At 38.9% G+C, this 20560-nt stretch overlaps 1 protein-coding gene across 12 annotated transcripts in view; it reads left to right on the forward strand.

The window, feature by feature from the left end:
• Window positions 1–20560, forward strand: part of PTPRM (protein tyrosine phosphatase receptor type M) — an 836104-nt gene that overhangs the window by 514903 nt on the left and 300641 nt on the right. For all 12 annotated transcript variants that reach the window (XM_074383756.1, XM_074383758.1, XM_074383757.1 and 9 more), the window contains one exon: window positions 2174–2276. In XM_074383756.1, coding sequence (XP_074239857.1) covers window positions 2174–2276 — 103 coding nt within the window. The remainder of the gene's footprint in view (window positions 1–2173; window positions 2277–20560) is intronic.

Genomic DNA, 20560 nt, shown 5'->3' on the forward strand with positions numbered 1-20560 from the left:
GCAGGTCGGGTGGAAGTGGGGGAAGGAGCTAACTCTTGTTATCAGCCATAGTTAGGTCAGTAATATTTAGCCTGACCTTTATATCTTTTGTCTCATTCCTTATTTTGTATAAATAAAAGTTATTGTTTGGAGTTGAAGGAAAGGAATAGTCACAAGTAGAGTACTCTAAGTGATCGGCTAGGTTTTGAGGGAGGGTTTAGAATTTTGTTTTTAAGCAATTATAACTTAAGGGATAATTTTTCATTGTATAAGATCTTATTAGCACAAATGACTTGAAAGTTAATACACTTGATATTCTGTATATAGAATTAGCTTATAGGAACAGTATGGAGAGTTGGGAAAGAGAAAATAAATCTTTGGAAAGTCAGAATAATTAGAGATTAGAAAACTGACACAGGTTGGAGAAAATGAGTTGATAGAAGAAAGACCACTAGACTTGAAATAAAAAAATCTAGGTTCTAATTACGATTTTGCCAGGCTAACTCTCTGATTTTGATCAAATAAATTTAGCTCTGTGTACAAATTAAGATTATATTATCTAGTACATGAATTTACCATGGGGATTTAAAGACGAAATAAATGCCAATATATATACGCCTCAAAGCATGTTTAAAGAAATTTCTCCCATGTACGTTATACTACAAAGATTATTGTCATAAAGAGTGTATTTTTTAGAATAAAATAACACTTTTGCTATTTTTATTAGATAAGAATTCTGATCAGTATGGTTGTATTAGTTCATTCTCATGCTGCTAATAAAAACATACCTGAGACCAGGTAACTTATAAAGGAAAGAGGTTTAATTGACTTACAGTTCAGCATAGCTGAGGAGGCCTCAGGGAACTTATAATCTTGGCAGATTGTAATCAATGTTTTTGACTATTTTCAGCATGCCAAGTTCAAATAATTTTATTGAAAAGCAAGAAACTTGGACATTTCCATTATCCTATGCAGCTCACCACGAATAAGTATTTGATTTTTATAGCATTAAAACAGTGACAGTTTACAGGTTGTATTTTCTGTTTTCATGGACCTAAGAGAGGGAACCACTCTTGTATACAAAATGTAATTCTATGTTATAAATTGGAGTTAATTTTTAAGAAAATTGAAATGAATTTTTAATGCTGAGATAATTCAATAAATGGAACTCAGAAGCAACTCATACCTCTTATTTAAAAAACTTTTTTGTATGTGAGACAGTTTTAAAAACTGTATTTGCAAAAAAGGACCTCTGGCTTTCTCATCGGGAGTCTCTACCTGTGGGGCTGTGAAAATATGGTATGCCTTCCCACATCATAGCTCCATGTAATGGTTTGTCTTGTTTGTGATTACTGGAGAGCTGTGTTGCTAACATATAAGACTTAACAGTCTAGAAAAGGAAGATGCCAGGAAAAGGCCTTAGAAATAGGATTTACACTGGGAGGAGAACTAACATTTGTAGAATCATATTTGCCTGGCTCTGTCTCTCTGTTCTGTCTTTTAATTATCATAACAAACTTAGGGGATAGTTTCCCACATTTTTGAGAGGTGTATAAAAGCTCTTACGCTGGTTAAAGCAAAACACAACTAAAAGTCAAACCCAAGCCTTTCTTACTCCAGTTCCTATGTGTTTTCCACTGTCATGCTCTTCAGAGAGCCCACAGATTGTCACTAATTAATTCCAATAAATCTCTCTGACTCTCACTGTCCTCTTTAAATCCCCAATGGGTCTCTGGTACATGAAAAGCCTTGACTTAGATATAGTAACTGTAAAGTTCAGTGATTCTTAAATATGCCTTTAGCATAAATATCTTATTGAAGAACTCATATGTACAGAAAAGTGCACCAATTATAAGTATACAGCTCTATGATTTTTCACAAGATGACTATGACTATGCTAATTTAGCCAGAATCTGAATCAGGAAACAGAATATCATTCAAACCTTACAAGCCTCCCTCATACCATCTCCCAACTTCAACTCAAGATCACAGAGGGCAGTATGGGCCGTCTGATCACAGCTGTCCCTGGGACTCTGGGTAGGGAATATATGTGAAGCTTGCTCATGGTCATTGGTAGCTACAATGTAAAGTAAATGCACTGTATTCTTAATGTTCTTTGTAAAAGAAAGTAGAAACTAAACAGAGAAGATAAACCAGAAATAATGAGTCTCCCATCGTACGCCTTTTTCCCTAGCACCCTCTATGCCAGCTTATGAACTCGAGACACCTTTGAATCAAACTGACAATACCGTGACAGTCATGCTGAAACCTGCACACAGCAGAGGAGCACCTGTCAGGTATGGAACAGAGGGGTGGGCCAGCTCTAGAGAAGAAAACTAAATCAAGTTGATTAATTCCCCCAATGTGTTTTCTAGGGATCTGCTGCAAATCTCAGCCTGCATGTAAATCCATGTCTTTATTAGCTCTAATTAAAAGTAATGACTGAGGAAAATGAAAGGGCTTTGATGTAAGGTGATCAAGTATTGTTTAAAGGGTTTTCTTCTGATGCAAGTGGGTTGTTCTTTTGAAGATAAGGAACAAAGCCCCAGTTTTTTGAGGAGGTAGCTTTAAATTAAAAGGTGACTGCTTGCTGCAATTTGGTTACCCAAGGGCAGATGACACTTTTGTTTTCAGCTCTGTTCTTTGAATGGATGTTTGGATTTTTTTTATTTGTATGTTTACTTTGGGTTTTGTGTCATTTAATTTTTAGTAAGTTGGCTAATTTCTCAATTGAATATGGGATGTATAGTTGTTTTTTTTAAAAAAAAAACCAAAAAACAAAAAACAGATGATTGGAAAGAACATTGTGAAGTCTTTAGTTGAACAGATTTGAGTTAATTACCAACATGTAGGCCCGCATCTTATTCCATGATGATTTATATAGCTAAGCAATTATAAAGCGTAACTTTCACAGTGACTGAATAAAATAAATTTATTATTTCCAAGACAGAGCAAAAGAATGCCTGAATAACTCTGGAATATCAACTTGTCATAAGCTCATTAATCTATATAAGTGAAATTTCTACTTGTTTCAGAGGGATTTAAATGTTTTACCTTTGTATTATCAGAATAGATTCCCTACAAAGTCATCTGTTACTTTGAGTAGAGTACTTGGAAGAAACATTTACATTGACAACTAAGGCATTATAGGGTTTGTTTTCATGTTCCTTTTGTAGAATTTGATTTAATTAATTTTTTGAAACCTGGCTATATTTGATTATGTTTTCACTGTAGTATCATAAGGCAATCAGTTGGATTTCTTTCTATTCAGTAAAATATATATGGAGGCCTTGGTTCATAAAGTCATGAGTAAAACCAGAGTGGTATTAGTTTTCGGTGAAGCTAGATTAGGGAAGAGTCACAGAAATTTTTATTTGAAAAAATCTCCAAAAATTTTTGTAACAATTTTTAGTTTATACTGTAGAATTATGAAACACAGTAGCTCATGTAAGGTTTTATGCTTGTTGTTCATAACTGTGGTTTGTGAGAATACTATGAAATATACAAAAGCCCTATTCCAAATTGGAGATCATGTATCATGTTCCTGCTATATTTCCAGTGATGTGCTTGACATTGCCCAGGCCGTCTGGGTTGATCCCTGTGGGTGACATTGAGAGGCTGCACCAATCCAGTGGACCCAAAGCACACATGAGATGCTTTCCAAGACTCAGGTGTATCCATGGCCCTGGGTCAGACTTTTTTTGACTTTAAAAGCTGAATTTTTATCGAATGAAAATGTATGCTCTGACCATGGCCTTGGGAGCATCATTTGTTTCTGACCCACTTAATAGTTGCTCAGACTCAGCAATAAAGGGCCATTGGGACAGAACTTGGTGTTTTCTGCAAAGAATCACGATCATGTGAATAAGAGTTTACTCAGCTTAATGCCTCCAAACCGAAGGAAGCTGAAAGAAAGCTTAATTATTTTTCAAAAACAGCCAGTTATTCTATGGTATTTTGATCTTATATGGACACCTTTTGGATATTTTCTGTTCTTATATCTTACTTTCAAACCCTTTTGGTTGGATTTTCATTCACGTCTTTGTATAGATCTTTCTAAGACTAAGTTTTGTTTGTTTGTTTTTGAGACAGTCTCACTCTGTCACCCATGCTGGAATGCAGTGGCCTTATCTCAGCTCACTGCAACCTATGCCTCCCAAGTTCAAGGATTCTTCTGCCTCAGTCTCCCAAATAGCTGGGATTACAAGCATTTGCTACTGCATCCAGCTAATTTTTGTATTTTTGGTACCAGGGTTTCACCATACTGGCCAGGCTGGTCTTGAACTCCTGACCTCAGGTGATCTGCCCATTTTGGCCTCCCAAAATGCAAGGATTGCAGGTGTGAGCCACCATGACCAGCCAAGACTGTTTCAAAATAATTTCCTTTTGGGCAATATACCTGTACCCTTTCCCTGCCCTCTTTCCTTGTCTTTACTAAGTGCCGAGCACACTCAAACTACTGTTCCTTTTTCTATCATTGGCCTCACTAAGACATTGTTTTATGGTTGCTTATTTTTACACATTTCTAATTGTTTTTTGGAGGCTTTGATTCCTTACTAGTAGTACTTGGTGTCCTCAGGCTTCCTGTTCTTATGTCTATAAAAATACAGATCCAAATGCTTGTCAGAGTCCAAAATACATAACTTTGACTGCAGACGTTACATCATTTCATCAGGCCCAGTTCTCTAAGTCTGTGAAAATTTTGCTTTGTGTTGTCTCACCCTCTTTTATGTTTGTCATAGCACCAAGTTTTTGTCAAGCAGTGTTTCCAAGTTCAGTACTGCTCTGCTTTTCTGAAACGTCATCCAGTGTTAGTGAATATGCTCCTTGAATTTGCCAGGGACACTTTGCATCCAGTCTCTAATACCTTCTTCCCATGTTAGCATCTTGAAATCAATAAATGTATCCATGTTCGTTATTCAAATCTGTAATCCTAGAACCATGACCAATCCTTATGGGATATCATTCAGTAAGCATTACAGGGAAACTTGCTGTAGACATCATCTTTACTGGAAGGATGCCGATCTTAAATGGGTAAATTGTCTTGGCACAAATTTGAGAGAGGAAATTATTTCAACCTCACCTGTCGAAAAGATTTTTTTTTTCTTGCAGAAAAGTGAATGCTGTCTTCAAGGGATGAATTATATAGTATAACATAATGGGACTGATTATCTGTAGAATAGATGGAAGACCAATATAGCGAGAAAGACTAGTTTGGGGGAAAAAATGTGTATAGTACCCTTGAACTAAATAGGGTATATTAAAATTCTCAATTTCGTGTAATATTTAGACAAATAAGAACTCTGATTAGGGAATTATATGGACCTAAATATAAAGCCATAATGTAAATTAAAACATTTGAACACATCTGGAAATCTGCAAAATGCACATGTAATCAAACTGCAATAAAAGAAAGCTTTTCCCAAATGATAAGATAAATACTAGGAGGATGGAAATGGAAGTGAACATCTGTTTTCTTTCCTGGATTTTGCACAGTATTGTGTGTTCAAAAATACTGTCATTGTGTGATTTCCAAAACCCATTTTTTTCAATTGATTTGATTTTTTTAAAATCCATATTCATTGATGTTGAAAATTCAGTCGAACTTTGTTTATGCACTTCACTAAGTAAGGTGGTCATGTATTGATTTCACTGCAAACACTCAGCTTGGTTCATGTAGATTCTTGAAATTGCACCAAACTCTCAATGTAAATGATTGTTGTCTTTTTATTGATCAAGACATTAGCTTTGTCACATAAAATTATTTAAATCCTGAGATGGCCAAGAACACAAATTCCATCATTCCAGCCAGTATAGTAGCACCTGGAATTTTAATTTCTGTTTATGGATTCAAAGTTTTTTCATCAATAAGATAGCGAAAAACTTTATTTTCTTTCTTTTATTTATTTATTCTTTTTTTGAAACAGGTTCTCCCTCTGTTGCCCAGGCTAGAGTGCAGTGCTGCAGTCGTAGCTCAGTGCTATCTTGACTTTCTGAGGCTGAAGTGATCCCCCTGCCTCGGCCTCCAGAATAGACATTAGAGACAAGGAGGCACAGTGCCCCTGGCAAATTCAAGGAGCATATTCACTAATAGGACACGACCCTTCATAAAAGCACAGCAGTGTTCAACTTGGAAACCAGGGCACCTCAAATGTGGAAGTGAAGCCAGAGACAGATTATTAGTATTAGTGAGACTGCCCCAGCACTTTGGGAGGCAAAGGTGAGAGGATCACTTGATGCCAGGAGTTTGAGACCAGCCTGGGTAATGTAGCAAGACACTGTCTCTACAAAAAATAGAATAAAATAAAATAAGAACACATAGCTAAGCATGGATATATACCTGTAGTTCCAAATTGGCCATGGCTGTGTGTGCCTTTACTCAGGAGGCTAAGGGTGGAGAATTGCTTGAGCCCAGAAGTTCAAGAGCAGTCTGAACATAGAGAGACTCAACATAGACCTATCTCTACAAAAAAAAAAAAAAAAAAATTAAAGAAATACAGGAGATAACCATGCATGTTCGTTTAAAAAAGTTTCTCAGAAATTATGGTTGTTGGCATACAAATGATTATGGTTTAGTAGTTGAAGGTTATGAAGTATAAATCAAGGCGTGTGTGTTTTCTCAAAGAGCAGCAACCCATTTGTTTATCTCACTGTCTGTAAGTCCAAGGGAAGAGATGTTCACTCTGTTAACACTACCTTCCTAAACATCCCATTCTCTTCTCCATGCAAGGAGCCTTTGAGAATGCCAGCCTCATGGGGTTCTTGTGAAAACTAAATGAGTTGATATTTTTTAAAAGTTCAAATCATGCTTTGCACATATTGCCATGGAAGTGTTGACTCTTGCCTTAGCAATAGTTCACGTTACACGTTTCTGTTCGTAAGACCACCCCTGGTCCTCCAGCAATTTCCTTTGTTTGTCTCATTTTATTCAATTCTAATATCATGAAAAATCTAATTTTACATGAAAAATGTAATTATTTCCTCTATCAACGGAATCATAAACAGAATTCACATAAATTGGTATTTCTCTGATGCATTTTAAATTTGATTGCATGGAGCTACCTGTTTATTTATGGATCGGCATGTTTTTCAGGAATTGATCTTACAAATAATTAGCAAACTTCCCTGACCCCAAATCTATATAATAACTCAGGAAAAAAATGGATGTGTTTCCTTATTGATCCCTGAATAATTTCCTAATTGTGGTTATTATCAGCTTAACTGAATAAACTTAGCCATAAAACAAACAAAATGGTCTTCGGCTTATAACTACTCTAAAAGGAAACAGTCTGCAACATAGTAAATTTCACAATGTGGCATGGGTATGAAGAGCTAGTGAGGCATATTACTTATGTAACTCAGCAAAGTTTAATGTTCTAGTCACCCTTTAAGTATATGCATTTTCTTCCACTTTATTAAAAGAAAGATAAAAGAAAGGTATTTGTGATTCACGTGCCATTTTGTAACCACTCGGTCCTTATAATTATGTTAGAATTTACTCCCCAGATTCCAGAACTTGTTCTTTTAATCAGAATAGGTTTGTTCAAGAGTTTGATCCTGGTTTAGAGGAGTCAGTTAAATACTGATTTGAAAATGTTTTCTATCACTTGTTTTTAAAAGTTTATCCCTTTATAGTATTTTCCTGCTGGAATGACAATATTATTTTGAGAAACAAAAAATGTATAGCATAAAACCTTGCAATGCAAAGTTTTCCTTAAGACATAAATATTCTGACCAGGCACAGAGGCCCATGACTGTAATCCTAACATTTTGGGAGGCCAAGGTGGGAGGATTGCTTGAGCTCAGGAGGTCAAGACAGTAGTGAGCTGTGATTATGCTATTGCACTCCACCTTGGACGACTGAGCCAGACCTTGTCTCAAAAAGCAAAAGATGTAAATGTTTTGTAATATAAATTTGAAAGTGGTTTTATTTTAACTTAGCCTATTATAAATCAATATATGGGCTAGATATGGTGGCTTATGCCTGTAATCCCAGCACTTAAGGAGGACAAGGTGGGAGGACTGCTTGAGCCTAGGAGTTCAAGACCAGCCCTGGCAACAAATCGAGACCCTATCTCAATTATAATTAAATTTAAAAAATTTAAAACAGTAAAAATAAATCAATATATGGTTTCCAGATCTAAATAATGCTTGCTCTAAATTAATTAGCTACAGACACCATGAAAGCTCTCGAGTGTCCTTTCACCGTGGAGGCCACACCTTGCACATTCCTGGAGGTGAGGGATGGGCTGTGTTGTGCATTCCCCTCTTACTGACCAGCTGCACAGAAGCCATTCAGCAGGAAGGAGGGAGACATTAAAGTCTAGCTCATTTTCCCTTGACTGCAGAGAAAGTTACATGGTGTTTCTTTTCCCTTATCTAGATCGACCATCTTTAAATGTTAATAGTGGAATAAATTAGAAATCATTTCAATTATAAATTCAGAGCACTAAAAGATTGCAAATGGCTGCACTGAACAATATATTACTTTACAAATTGTAAAGCTGCTCTGCCATTTGCTCTTGGGAACCCCTGGGTCTTCTTAATCACAGTTATTGATTTAGGGAGTTTAAGGGATGAACTTCTAGAGGTGTTCCAAGCTAAAGCTGATAGCCTTTCTGGGAGAGAATCTTGGAAATATTGACAAAGATTGACTGATTTGACTATAGATGCCTCCCTTTCACGTATCTTTGTGAGGAAGGTTGCAAGTTCTAAAAGACTGATAAAATCATCTGTGACCACTAACACGGTATGCTTCTCAGAGCCCTAGACCAGGTGTCCCCAAACTACAGCCCACGGGCCGCATGCAGCCCCCTGAGGCCATTTATCTGGCCCCCCGCCGTACTTCAGGAAGGGGCACGTCTTTCACTGGTGGTCAGTGAGAGGAGCACAGTATGTGGCGGCCCTCCAACGGTCTGAGGGACAGTGAACTGGCCCCCTGTGTAAAAAGTTCGGGGACGCCTGCTAGACTGTTAGAACCGAGGGCCAACTCAGAGGCCCTGACCACGTTCCTCAAGTTACACTGCTGCTTCGTCCTATTTTGGTGGAGGGCAGAGGGATGGGGGCACAGATACAGAAGGAATTCTGTTTTACGTCATTCTCTTCAGCAGAGCATTTTATCTACCAGCCCTTATAAATATACACAATTTAGCTGTTTATTGTAACAATACCAGAGTACACAAAAGTGTGAATATGGCTTCTATTTCCTCCGTAACTTTTGTGTTAAGTATACTGTGCTATGCTTATGATGCTTACCTGTATTTGGTTGCAACTTAATTAAATTAATATTCAGTTCTTCAATCTGTTAGATAGTAGAAAGATTAGGGGGTGGTTTTGGTGTTCTTTTTCCCCCAGGTAATCATGTCTCTTTTGACATGTATATATGGCCCAGTTCCTTCCTATCCCTACTTTAACCTCTTAAGTGCTTTCCTGTCCTGTGTCAATGTATTTTCTGCTCAGTAAGTAATAAGAGTTCTTTCCAGTTATTAGTACCTAGTTAACATCCTGGTCCTTCATGACATTGAAAAGTGTTGTAGGAAATGTTAGGATTGACAGTTGGCTACTATTCACTCATTTTTTGTTCATTCACCAGATACCTACTGAACACTTATTATCTTCAAGTCATTAATTGTGCTAGGGTTGTGATCAGTGCTGTCTAGAAAAGTCCAGGGTACTCTTAAGAGTATATGACAGAAGGATGAAATCTCAACAGGAGAATCAGGACTGTCTTACTGAGAATGTGTTACTTAAACTGAAACCTGAGGAGGAGGAGGTAGGTTTACCAAGTAGGAGAGCAGTAGGTAGAAAAGCCTAAGATAAAAGAAGTTAAAGAGACATAAACAGTGGTTATCCTAGTCAGTAGAATTGAAAACACACACACACAAGGTTTGGCCATCACTCAGGAGCATTAATTAGATTTACATATAGTTGTGCCATACGGTTGTGCACAGCATAAGGACATTTCATTCAACAGACTGCATATACAGCAGTGGTCCTGTAAGATTATAATACTTTATTTTCATTGTACCTTTTCTACATTTAGCTACGTTTACAGATACTTCCCATTGTTTTACAGTTGCCTACAGTATTCAGTACAGTCACATACCATATAGCTCTGTAGCCTAGAAGCAATAGACTGTACCATACAGCCTTAGGGTGTAGTAGGCTGTATTATCTAGGTAAGTGCACCCTAGGATGTCTGCACAAAGATAGAATGGCCCAATGAGGCACTTCTAAGAATATATCCCTGTCATTAAATGACTCATGACCCTATTTAATGTTGAGAGTGAGCATTTTCCTAGGCTAAACATTACATAAAACATATATAAATGTAATCAGAAATGCAAAAGTCATTTGATCACAAAATGATTCTAATAATTTAGTTTTTGAATATCATTCAATACCTCTAACCTAATTAAGAGTGCAATAAATGTTTATTGAATGAACCTCATCTTTTTCTTGCCAGTAGGAGTAATATCACCTGAAACATTTATAGATAAGAAGACCTGAGACCTTTGTTTAACTAGTGGGACCTATCAGGAACAAGTGGAGTTTTAAATTACATTTTCATCCCTAAATGAAAGTTAAATACCATGACCCTTCCGTAGAATACAGAACTATGAAGGAACACCCTGTCTTTACCTTTGAAACAATTTATTGTGTTTTTTGGTTTTTTTTTTTTTTTTTTTTTTTTTTTTTTTTAGTAAGAAGAGTAATTGAGAACGATTATTTCAAATAAGCCATTGCTATAAATTCAGATCCCATCAGGAAGGTCACTCCAACTTGTAGTCTTCTACTGACTCTTGCAAAAACTTGTCTTCTCACCTCTCGGGGTGAGTAATGACACCCTCCTCTCTCCTTTTCTCGCTGCCTTCCATCCCCACAATCACTGTCTTAGTTCATATTGGTCTTTCTCTGATCTCCAATTCATTCCATACTGTGGCTGCAGGATCCTCCCTCCCTGGTTTGATAACCCATCAGTGTCTCCCTATTGCCCTCAGCATGAATCCAGACTTTGTCTAATGGAGAAGCCTCTGGCTTTTTCTGGCTTTTACTCACTTCCTGGGGCAGCCTCTCTTCCACCTATAAATATATGCCTGAGAATATAGTGGGTGGTTCCATGCCATTTTGTGGGTTTGTTTATTTTGTAATTGATGTTTCTTTCATGGAATCTTCTCTCTTTTACCTTCCCTTCTCTGTCCTGCCTACACACACACACACACACACACACACACTCTCTCTCTCTCTCTCTCTCTCTCTCTCTCTCTCTCTGTCTCTCGCCTCTTTCTCTTTCTCTTTTTCTCTCACTATTTCCACTCCCCTCCTGGCTGTGCCCCAGATGTCACCTCCTCGGAGTGCCCACTCTGGCCCCTGCCCATCTGTGTCCTGCAGCTCTCCTAGAGAGCTCAGCCCTAGATTTACTGCACTGGCTGGTGACTGCTTGTCCTGGCCACCTACCAGCTCCTTCAGAGCCAGGCCTTTCCTCTGTAATTTTACTTCTGTATTTCCAATCATGGTTCTGTGCCAGGCACAGCCTTTCACAGTTACTTGTTTATTTTTTTGTTTTTATATTTGTTTCTCATTTTTAAACAAACTGTAGAAGAATTTTTTACTGAGGCAGAAATATGACTGGGTTTGCATATTAGATCAACTACTGGGGCCGGCTGGGACATTGGAGAAGTAAATGGACCCATATGGTGGAAAGTTAACAGATTACCGTGGATGGATACATCAAAACTGCCTCTTGCAAACACAAAAGCTTTTGAATGGAGCAGGCTGTGCTCAGTGGTTCCACCTCCCAGTTCTCTCCAAATAACTGAAGTTTTATTTAGTAGAAGAACTGACATATAATCTCTCTGAGGTAAACAATTCATACAACGTAATGGTTTAGAAAAGTAGTATCACAAATTAAGAGAACACTTGGCACAGACTCGGAAGACTTGGGTTTGAATCTAGGCTATGTCATTTATTAATTGTGTGACCTAGTCACCCTGTGTATTAAGCTATTCTTGCATTGCTATAAAGATACCCAAGACTGGGTAATTTATAAAGAAAAGAGGTTTAATTGGCTCAGCGTTCTGCAGGCTTTACAGGAAGCATGGTGCTGGCATCTCCTTCGCTTCTGGGGAGGGCTCAGAAGCCTCCAATCTTCCACTTAGAATCATGACAGAAGGTAAAGAGGCAGGAGACATGTCACATGGGGAAAGCAGGAGCAAGAGAGAGTGTGAGGAGGGAGATGCCACACACTATTTTTTTTTTGAGATGGAGTCTCTGTCACCCAGGCTGGAGTGCAGTGGCACAATCTGGGCTCACTATAACCTACACCTCATTGGTTCAAGCTATTCTCCTGCCTCAGCCTACCAAGTAGCTGAGATTACAGGTACCTACCACTATGCCTGGCTAATTTTGTATTTTTAGTAGGTTTTCACCATGTTGGCCAAGCTCGTCACGAACTCCTGACCTCAAGTCATCTGCCCACCTTGGCCTCCCAAGTACTGCAATTACAAGTGTAAGCCACAACACCCAGCCAGATGCCACACATTTTTAAAAGACCAGATCTCACGCAAACTCCAGAGTAAAATATCACTTATTCCCCAAGGAGATGGCCCAAGACACTCATGAAGGATCTTCCCCATGATCTAAACACCTGTCTCCAGGCCCCATCTCCAACAGGGAGGGTATCCCACCTCCAACAGGGAGGGATTGACCCCATGATCCAAACACCTCTCACCAGGCCCTACCTCCAACAGGAAGGGTGTCCCATCTCCAACAGGGAGGGATCCCATCTCCAACATGGAGGGTATTCTATCTTCAGCATGGAGGGTATTTCATCTCTAACATGGAGGGTATCCCATCTCCAACAGGGAGGGTATCCCACCTCCAACAGGGTGGATATCCCATCTCCAACAGGGTGGGTATCCCAACTCCTACAGGGTGGGTATCCCACCTCCAACAGGGATGGTGTCCCACCTCTAACAGGGTGGGTGTCTATCTCCAACAGGGAGGGATCTGACCCCATGATCCAAACACCTCTCACCAGGCCCCACCTCCAATTCCCTATTGGGAATTACATTCAATATGAGATTTGGGTAGGGACAGATATCCAAACTATATCACCCTGTAAATTCTCTGTTTCTTCATTTGTAAAATTGGTATGAACTATGCTGCTTGCCTGTCTCACAGCCTGATCAGGAGGATTATGATCAGTGAAAATTATTTGCAAACTGAATTGCTCAAGATAATAAAGTTATAACATCCTGATTTGTTTTAAAAATGTTGACTAGATTGTTGTTCAGTCTTTATTCCCATTATACTCTGCTTTTAGTAGTATAGTTAAAATTTCTAATCATTTTAATTTTTATCCTGATATGCTGTGGTTCTCACCTGCATAGAAACTATGTTTTAACAGTAACTCATATTTGACGATACTTTTAGGAAAATTGTAAGAAATGTGTGTTTGGCATTAATATTGTGCATTCATTTGGTAAAATCATCAATGTTTTAGATCTCTTCTTCCATCAAAATATCCCAGCAGTAAGAGAAGGCATTATTGGTAGGACTATTTATAGATAACAGCTTACTCCAGGGAGTACAAGTGCAGTGTTGTTAAGAATCATAAAAAATGCCACCATAGCATGGAGTTTGATGCTTCTGGGTTTAAATTCTTATTTGCCAAGATTTATTGTCTTTACCTCATTATTATTAGGGAGAATTGGTGACCTGTAAGCAAAGCAGTCAAGACAGCATCAAACACAGATGTTATCTGTTCAGTATAGGAAACCTTTTCTTATTGTTGACTTCTGTAGTGACAGAAACAACTTATAGATGACACGGTAGCCCCTTTTATTCTGCCCATGTCTTGGGAGATTTTCTGGGTCCTAGTATTGTATTCCTAAGCCTCAGTTATATTCTTCTGAGCAGCTTGTGATAGAGGAATAATAATTACAGCAATAGAAAATGAATAATCATTATTACTTGGATTGAGGAGCTGTGATGTGCCAAGCCCATGCTTGGTTCTGAATGAAGTAATTTCTCATGGCACAGAGCAGGCTTCCTCGCTAGATGCCAGCATTCCCACCTTACAGTTGAAAGAACTGGGATTCAGGAAGGTTAACAGACTTGTTTACTATAATCTCAAAGCCATGAGCTTCCCATGTAACACTTAATCTTGTGCTCACCACAGGGCACATGACCTGTCAGGACCTTGCCTCCTCCTGGGAGTTGTGCTTGTTCTCTTGTCCCCCACTTTTGTTGATCAGAAGATGTCTTTCCTGCTGGCTCTTCAGAACCAACATGATTACCTCCCTTTGCAGACATGGACTGTTCTGCAAAGTAATATCCTTTCTTTATTATCTTTTCTAGTACAGGCATGCCTTGGAGTTATTGCAGGCTCAGTTCCAGATCACTACAATAAAGTGAATGCCATAATAAAGCAAGTCACACACATTTTTGGTTTCCTAGTGCATATTAAAGTTATGTTTATACTATACTGTAGTCTGTTAAGTGAGCAATAGCATTATGTCTTAAGAAATGTGTCTACCTTAATTAAGAAACACATTATTGCTAAAAGTACTGATGATCAGCTGAGCCTTCAATGAGGCATAATCTTTTTGCTGGTGGAGGGTCTTTCCTTGAGGTGGATGACTGCTGACTGATCAGGGTGGTCGTTGCTGAAGGTTTGGGTGACTGTGGCAATTTCCTAAAATAAGACAATGAAATTTGCCACATCAGTGACTTTGCCTTTCACAAAAAATTTCTTTGTAGCATGGGATGCATTGGAAAGCATTTTATCCATAGTCGAACTTTTTTCAAAATTGGAGTCAGTCCTCTCAAACCTCGCTGGTGCATTATCAACTGTGTTGCTATAATACTCTAAATCATTTGTTGTCATTTCAACAGTGACAGAATCTTCATCACAAGTAGATTTCATCTCAAGAAACCATTTCTTTGCTTACCCATATGAAACAACTTATCCATTAGGTGTGATCATGTGATTGCAGCAATTCAGTCACATCCTCAGGCTCCTCTTCTAATTCTAGTTGTTCTTTCCACCACATCTGCAGTGACTTCCTCCACTGAAGTGTTGAACCCCTCAAAGTCACCCTTGAGGGTTAGAATCAACTTCTTCTAAGCTCATGTTAATATTAATATTTTGACCTCCTCCCATGAATCACAAATGTTCTTAATGGCATCTGGAATAGCGACTCCTTTCATTTGACTTTGACCAGACCCATTAGAGGAATAATTATATATGGCAGGTATAGCATCACAAAGTCTGTTCCATGAGACGTGGAAGTTGAAATGACTCCTTGACCCATAGGCTGCAAAATGAATGTTGTGTTAGCAGGTGTGAAAGCAGCATTCATCCCATGTATGTCTCTATCAGAGCTCATGAGTGATCAAGTGCATTGTCAAATGAGCAGTAATATTTAGAAACGAATTTTTTTTTTCTGAGAAGTAGGTCTCAACAGTGGGCTTAAAATAATCAATAAACCATACTGTAAACAGATGTGGTGTTGTCCAAGCTTTATTGTTCCATTTCTAGAGCACAGGCAGACTAGATTTAGCATGATTTTGAAGGGCATTAGAATGGTAAATGAGCATCGGCTTTGACTTAAACTTGCTAGCAGCAGAGCTGCTAACATGAGAGCCCCTAACACAAGAGTCAGCCTGTCCACTGAAGTCAGACGTTGACTTCTCCTCTTCATCTATGAAAGTCCTAGATGGTGTCTGCTTCTAATAGATGGCCCTTTCATCTGTAATGAAAATCTGTGGTTTCGTGTAGTCACCCTTATCAGTGACTTTATCTAGATCTGGACAACGAGCTGCAGCTTCTACATCAGCACTTGCTGCTTCACTGCACTTTTATGTTATGAAGAAGGCCATTTTTCTTCAACCTCATGAACCAACCTCTGCTAGCTTCAGACTTTTCTTCTGCAGCTTCCGCACTTCCCTGGGCCTAAATAGAATTGAAGAAAATTAGAGTCTTGCTCTGCACTAGGCTTGGTTTACGAGAGTATAATGGCTGGTTAGATCTTCTATCCAGACCATTCAAGCTGCTTTGATAGTGTATGCAGACCACTCAGACTTTCTCCTTATCAGCAGTCAGGCCATTTCACTTTCCTATCATTCATGTGTGTGTTCACTGGAGTGGTATTTCTAATTTCCTTCAAGGACTTTTCCTTTATATTTACAACTTGGCTAACTGTTTGGTGCAAGAGGCCTAGCTTTTGAACTGTTTTGGCTTTTAACATGCCTTCCTCACTACACTTAATAATTTCTAGCTTTTAATTTAAAGTGAGAGACTTGCAGCTCTTCCTTTCTCTTGAAAACTTAGAGGCCATTGTATGGTTATTTGTTCTAATTTCAATACGGTATGTGTTAGGGAATAGGGAGGCCCAGTGCCAGGGAGAGAGATGGCTGTCGTATATGGACACAGTTTATAGCACCCCAAAACAATTGCAAGAGTAACATCATAGATCACCGATCACAGATCACCATAACAGATGTAATAATAATGAAAAAGTTTGAAATATTGTAAGAATTACCAAAATGTGGCACAGAGACATGAAGTAAGTGCATGCTGTCAGAAAAAAACAGCAGTGACAGACTTGCTCAAGGGAGGGTTGCCAGAAACCTTCAATTTATAAAAACTTCAGTATCTCTGAAGCACAACAATGTGAAGTGCCTTATTAAGCTAGATACACCTTTATTAAGAAAATATATTACACCTTTGTTTCTGTGTTGTAATCATTGGAATCTCTGAGGTTTATCTCTACTGCTTGCTTAATTCTTAGATGCAATACTTTTGTTTTCTTCATTATTTCCTTGCTATTATTTTTAAACTGAAACATTTTTGGGTTTTTGGTTTGTTTTGTTATGTTTTAGAGATGGAATCTCACTCCATTGTCCAGGCTGGAGTGCAGTAGCATGATCTTAGCACACTGCAGCCTCAAATTCCTTGGCTCAAGTGATCCTCCCACCTCAGTCTCCTGAGTAGCTGGGACTTACAGGTGTTTGCCACCGCACCCAGCTAGTTTTTCTTATTTCTATAGAGCAGGGTCTCACTATGTTGTACAAGTTGGTCTCAAACTCCTGGGCCCAAGCAATCCTCTTATCTCAGCTTGCTAAAGTGCTAGAACTACAGGCATGAGACACCACACCCAGCCCTTGCTAAATGTTTAGCCATGTAATTTTCAGAACTTGAAGAACTTAAATGAAATTGTTTTAGAGTATTGGATGATTTTAATCAAATTAATTAGTGTTTTTCCGCTGGTATTTATGTTCTTTTTCCTTTCACCATTTTTATTAGTCTCCAGAGAATCAATAAATTAAGCATCAGTACTTTGAGATGCTTATAAGTGTCTTTTTAATTTTTCCCTTTTATTATTGGAGAAATGCAGACTGCAGGAGCATCTTAAACCTTGGGGCTAAATGCGCTTTTGTCACAGTTTTCAAACCTTTTGAAAAGGCTCTATCTGTGGCTAAAATTCTTTAGGGAAAGAGTGATTTCTAATAATTTTTCTTTTTTTATTGAAGTACACATAGGATCAAAATGTCATTCAGTGGTAAAATTTCAGTGTCTATATTCCTGCTTTTTATAAAGCTTGGTTTTATTCTTACTTACTATTGCTGAGTCAGTACACTGAGGGTTAGCAGAGGATGCCCCATCCCTTACTACCGCCACCACCGCTATTACCACCCTGCCTGCTTTTAAGTGAGTTTTATTGTATTACAAAACAGTACCCTGGATTCCTTTACTGCCAGAAAACAAGGATCATTTTTATTAATGTTGCTTCTAGGATGACAATGTCAGTCATCTCTTTGAAAATTCACTTTGGAAACTAAGTTTGTTCCTTAAGAACCTTTGAAAAGAAGCTTTAAAAATGGCAGGGGAAGATAATAATAATAGAGTAGATGTATTTGAGCTTTTATACAATGAAACTTAATTTAACTTTCCCTCAAACTCCATTTCAGACTTGCTTTTGCGCATGAAAATATGCTGCCTAGCCTTCCCTCCCCTAATTTTCACATCTGCTTTTCTTCAGCATAATCTCTTCCGAAGGATTCTGTGCATTGGATCAGACCTCCAGTCTCATTCCCAGGCCCCCATTCTGAGGGCAGTAATACCAGGTCACCTGTGGGAGGCTGTGCAGGGAGGCTGCTGTAGATAGGGAAGGCCAGGATGGCTCTCAAACCACTGCCACTACCCTCCCTACACACACAGAAAAACCAACAAAATACTTATGTAATATTTTGATATAACTTTAGGGATTAAAATAGATATCCAAGGAAATACCAAAAACAGGAAATTAAGGCCTTTGTAGCCTGAGGAATGATTATAGACTTGGCAGAGAATAGTTACAAGTTTGCCTGATTTTGGAAAGAGGAGAAAAAAGACCAAGACCACGCCTGCCTCCGAGCTTCTTTCCCGGCCCACCCTTAGGTACTTCCTTCTTCATCCTCACCTCAGGCTATGTGGGTGCCTAGTAGAGGAGCCAAGACTAGGAAGCCTGCTTTTCATGAGTGAGGGAGACCCCGCCATTCTTGGGTAGCTCTTGGGGACTCCTGGGGACTCCTGGGGCATACCTGCCGAGACCTGGACAGTATTTGAGGTGGGGCCCAGCTTATTGCCTTCCATCTTCTATGCTACTGATGAAGGGTGTTTGCAAGCAATTGGAGTGAATGGAGACTCCATTGGAGATCTATTAATAAACACGTTGACTTTTTTGTTTTTGTTGCTGTTGCATTATCTTTAATTCCAGGAGAATGTTGGTGATGGTAGCATTGCATAAGCAGTTTTAGGGTGAGAACGTTTGGACACTCGGTTCAGGCCAGATGCCCTCAATATAGGAGATACTAGAAGAGATTTTAACGTAGAGATTGATACGTCCCTGCGTCCTGTTACTTTGTACTTTGTACAAACCCTTATCAGATCCTTGACACAGGAGTTCTTCATTGGTGTGACCTATTTCTAACACTCTTAGACTAGGCTTTTCAAGGACGGACCGTCTGTGCCTAATTCCTCTTTTTATTCTTCCCCTGTGCTTGTAATGAGGCTTGATATGTGGTGAATATTTTGGAAAGAAAGGATGGAGGAAACATGAATGAAATAATTTTCTTCTCATTTGCTGCTGTCACAACTTGCCAGATCTGGTGCTTAGAGTCATAAAATATTAGAGCCTGAAGGACCTTAGTGGTCAGTCAATGACTGAGATGCAAAGCTGGAGCCAGTTGCCTGTGAACAGTGATTCCCAAGTCAGTGCCATCTCACAGGCAGCCCCTTGTGCACACCTGCCTTCCTCTATTTCTACTCCAGCTCATCTGGCCCAAAGCACTGGAACTTTTTGGGACTGAAAGATTTTTGAATGGGATATAATAAAAACATATAAGAATGAAGATACTTGGTGCGGCCTTAATATATTTTTATTTATTTTATTTTATTTTTGAGACAGAGTCTTGCTTTGTTGCCCAGGATGGAGTGCAGAGGTGCAATCTCAGCTCACTGCAATGTCCACCTCCTGGGTCCAAGCAATTCTACTGCCTCAGCCTCGAGAGCAGCAGGGACTACAGGCATGCGCCACGGTGCCAAGCCGATTTTTCTTATTGTTTATAATTTTGTTTTGTTTTAGTAGAGATGGGGTTTCTCCATCTTGGTCAGGCTGGTCTGGAACTCCTGACTTCATGATCCACCCACCTAGGCCTCCCAAAGTGCTGGGATTACAGGCGTGAGCCACCGTACCCAGCCACTTTCTGTTTTTGTTTAAATCATCAGGGCTATTTAAGAGAACATACTTTTTGTAATAGTAACTGATTTTGGAGTATAATTTTGTAGTCATGTGTTTATGAAATTGAGATGATTAAATTGTGTTAAAATTATGTGAAAAAGGAAATGCAAAGGAAAATGTCTTCACTTGTTAAAACCAGGAGAAATCACTCTTAAAGATGTTCTGTCTAGGACTAATTTACTCGAAGTGTGGTGCCTGTTGTGAAGATTAATGATAGGTGGCCTTTTACAGAGTTTCTCAGCCTGAGTCTAATGTTCTAGTTGTTCTTTTTATTATCCCAAACCTCCATAACTAAAGAATTTTTTTCACCCTGCCCTTTGTTCATAATATGGGACTGTAATTGAGTTCATATTTCTCACCCAACCTTTCAGCTGTAATTAATATTTTATTATATCAGATTTTATCACTAACTAGCAGAGCGGCAGGATATTGAATGGAGTGTGGGTGTGTGCGCACAGACACACACCCACAGAGCAGTAGTAACTTACTGATGCCAGGCGAGCTCCTTGTTATGAGTTACAGCTGAAAGAGCAAAAAAAATGCTTGCGCTGCCTCACAAATATTCCACAGCAATTTCTTGTCAGTCTTACCTACATCAGAGCAAGATAAAGGGAAATTAAAGTTGCTAACACAGAATATTCAGCCCCACAGGTCTGTTTATGCTGTGCGGTGTGTTCCCCATTGCCAATTGTCTGTATAAAACTAGTTACCATTTATCATTGATAATTTAATGAACAGGAGTGTGTCAGGTCAGCTACTCTCAGCGTTACCGGCAGGACTCTAAGGAATCCAAG

The sequence above is a fragment of the Saimiri boliviensis genome, chromosome 13 (assembly GCF_048565385.1).
Source record: "Saimiri boliviensis isolate mSaiBol1 chromosome 13, mSaiBol1.pri, whole genome shotgun sequence".
In the NCBI taxonomy this organism is placed as follows: Eukaryota; Metazoa; Chordata; class Mammalia; order Primates; family Cebidae; genus Saimiri; species Saimiri boliviensis.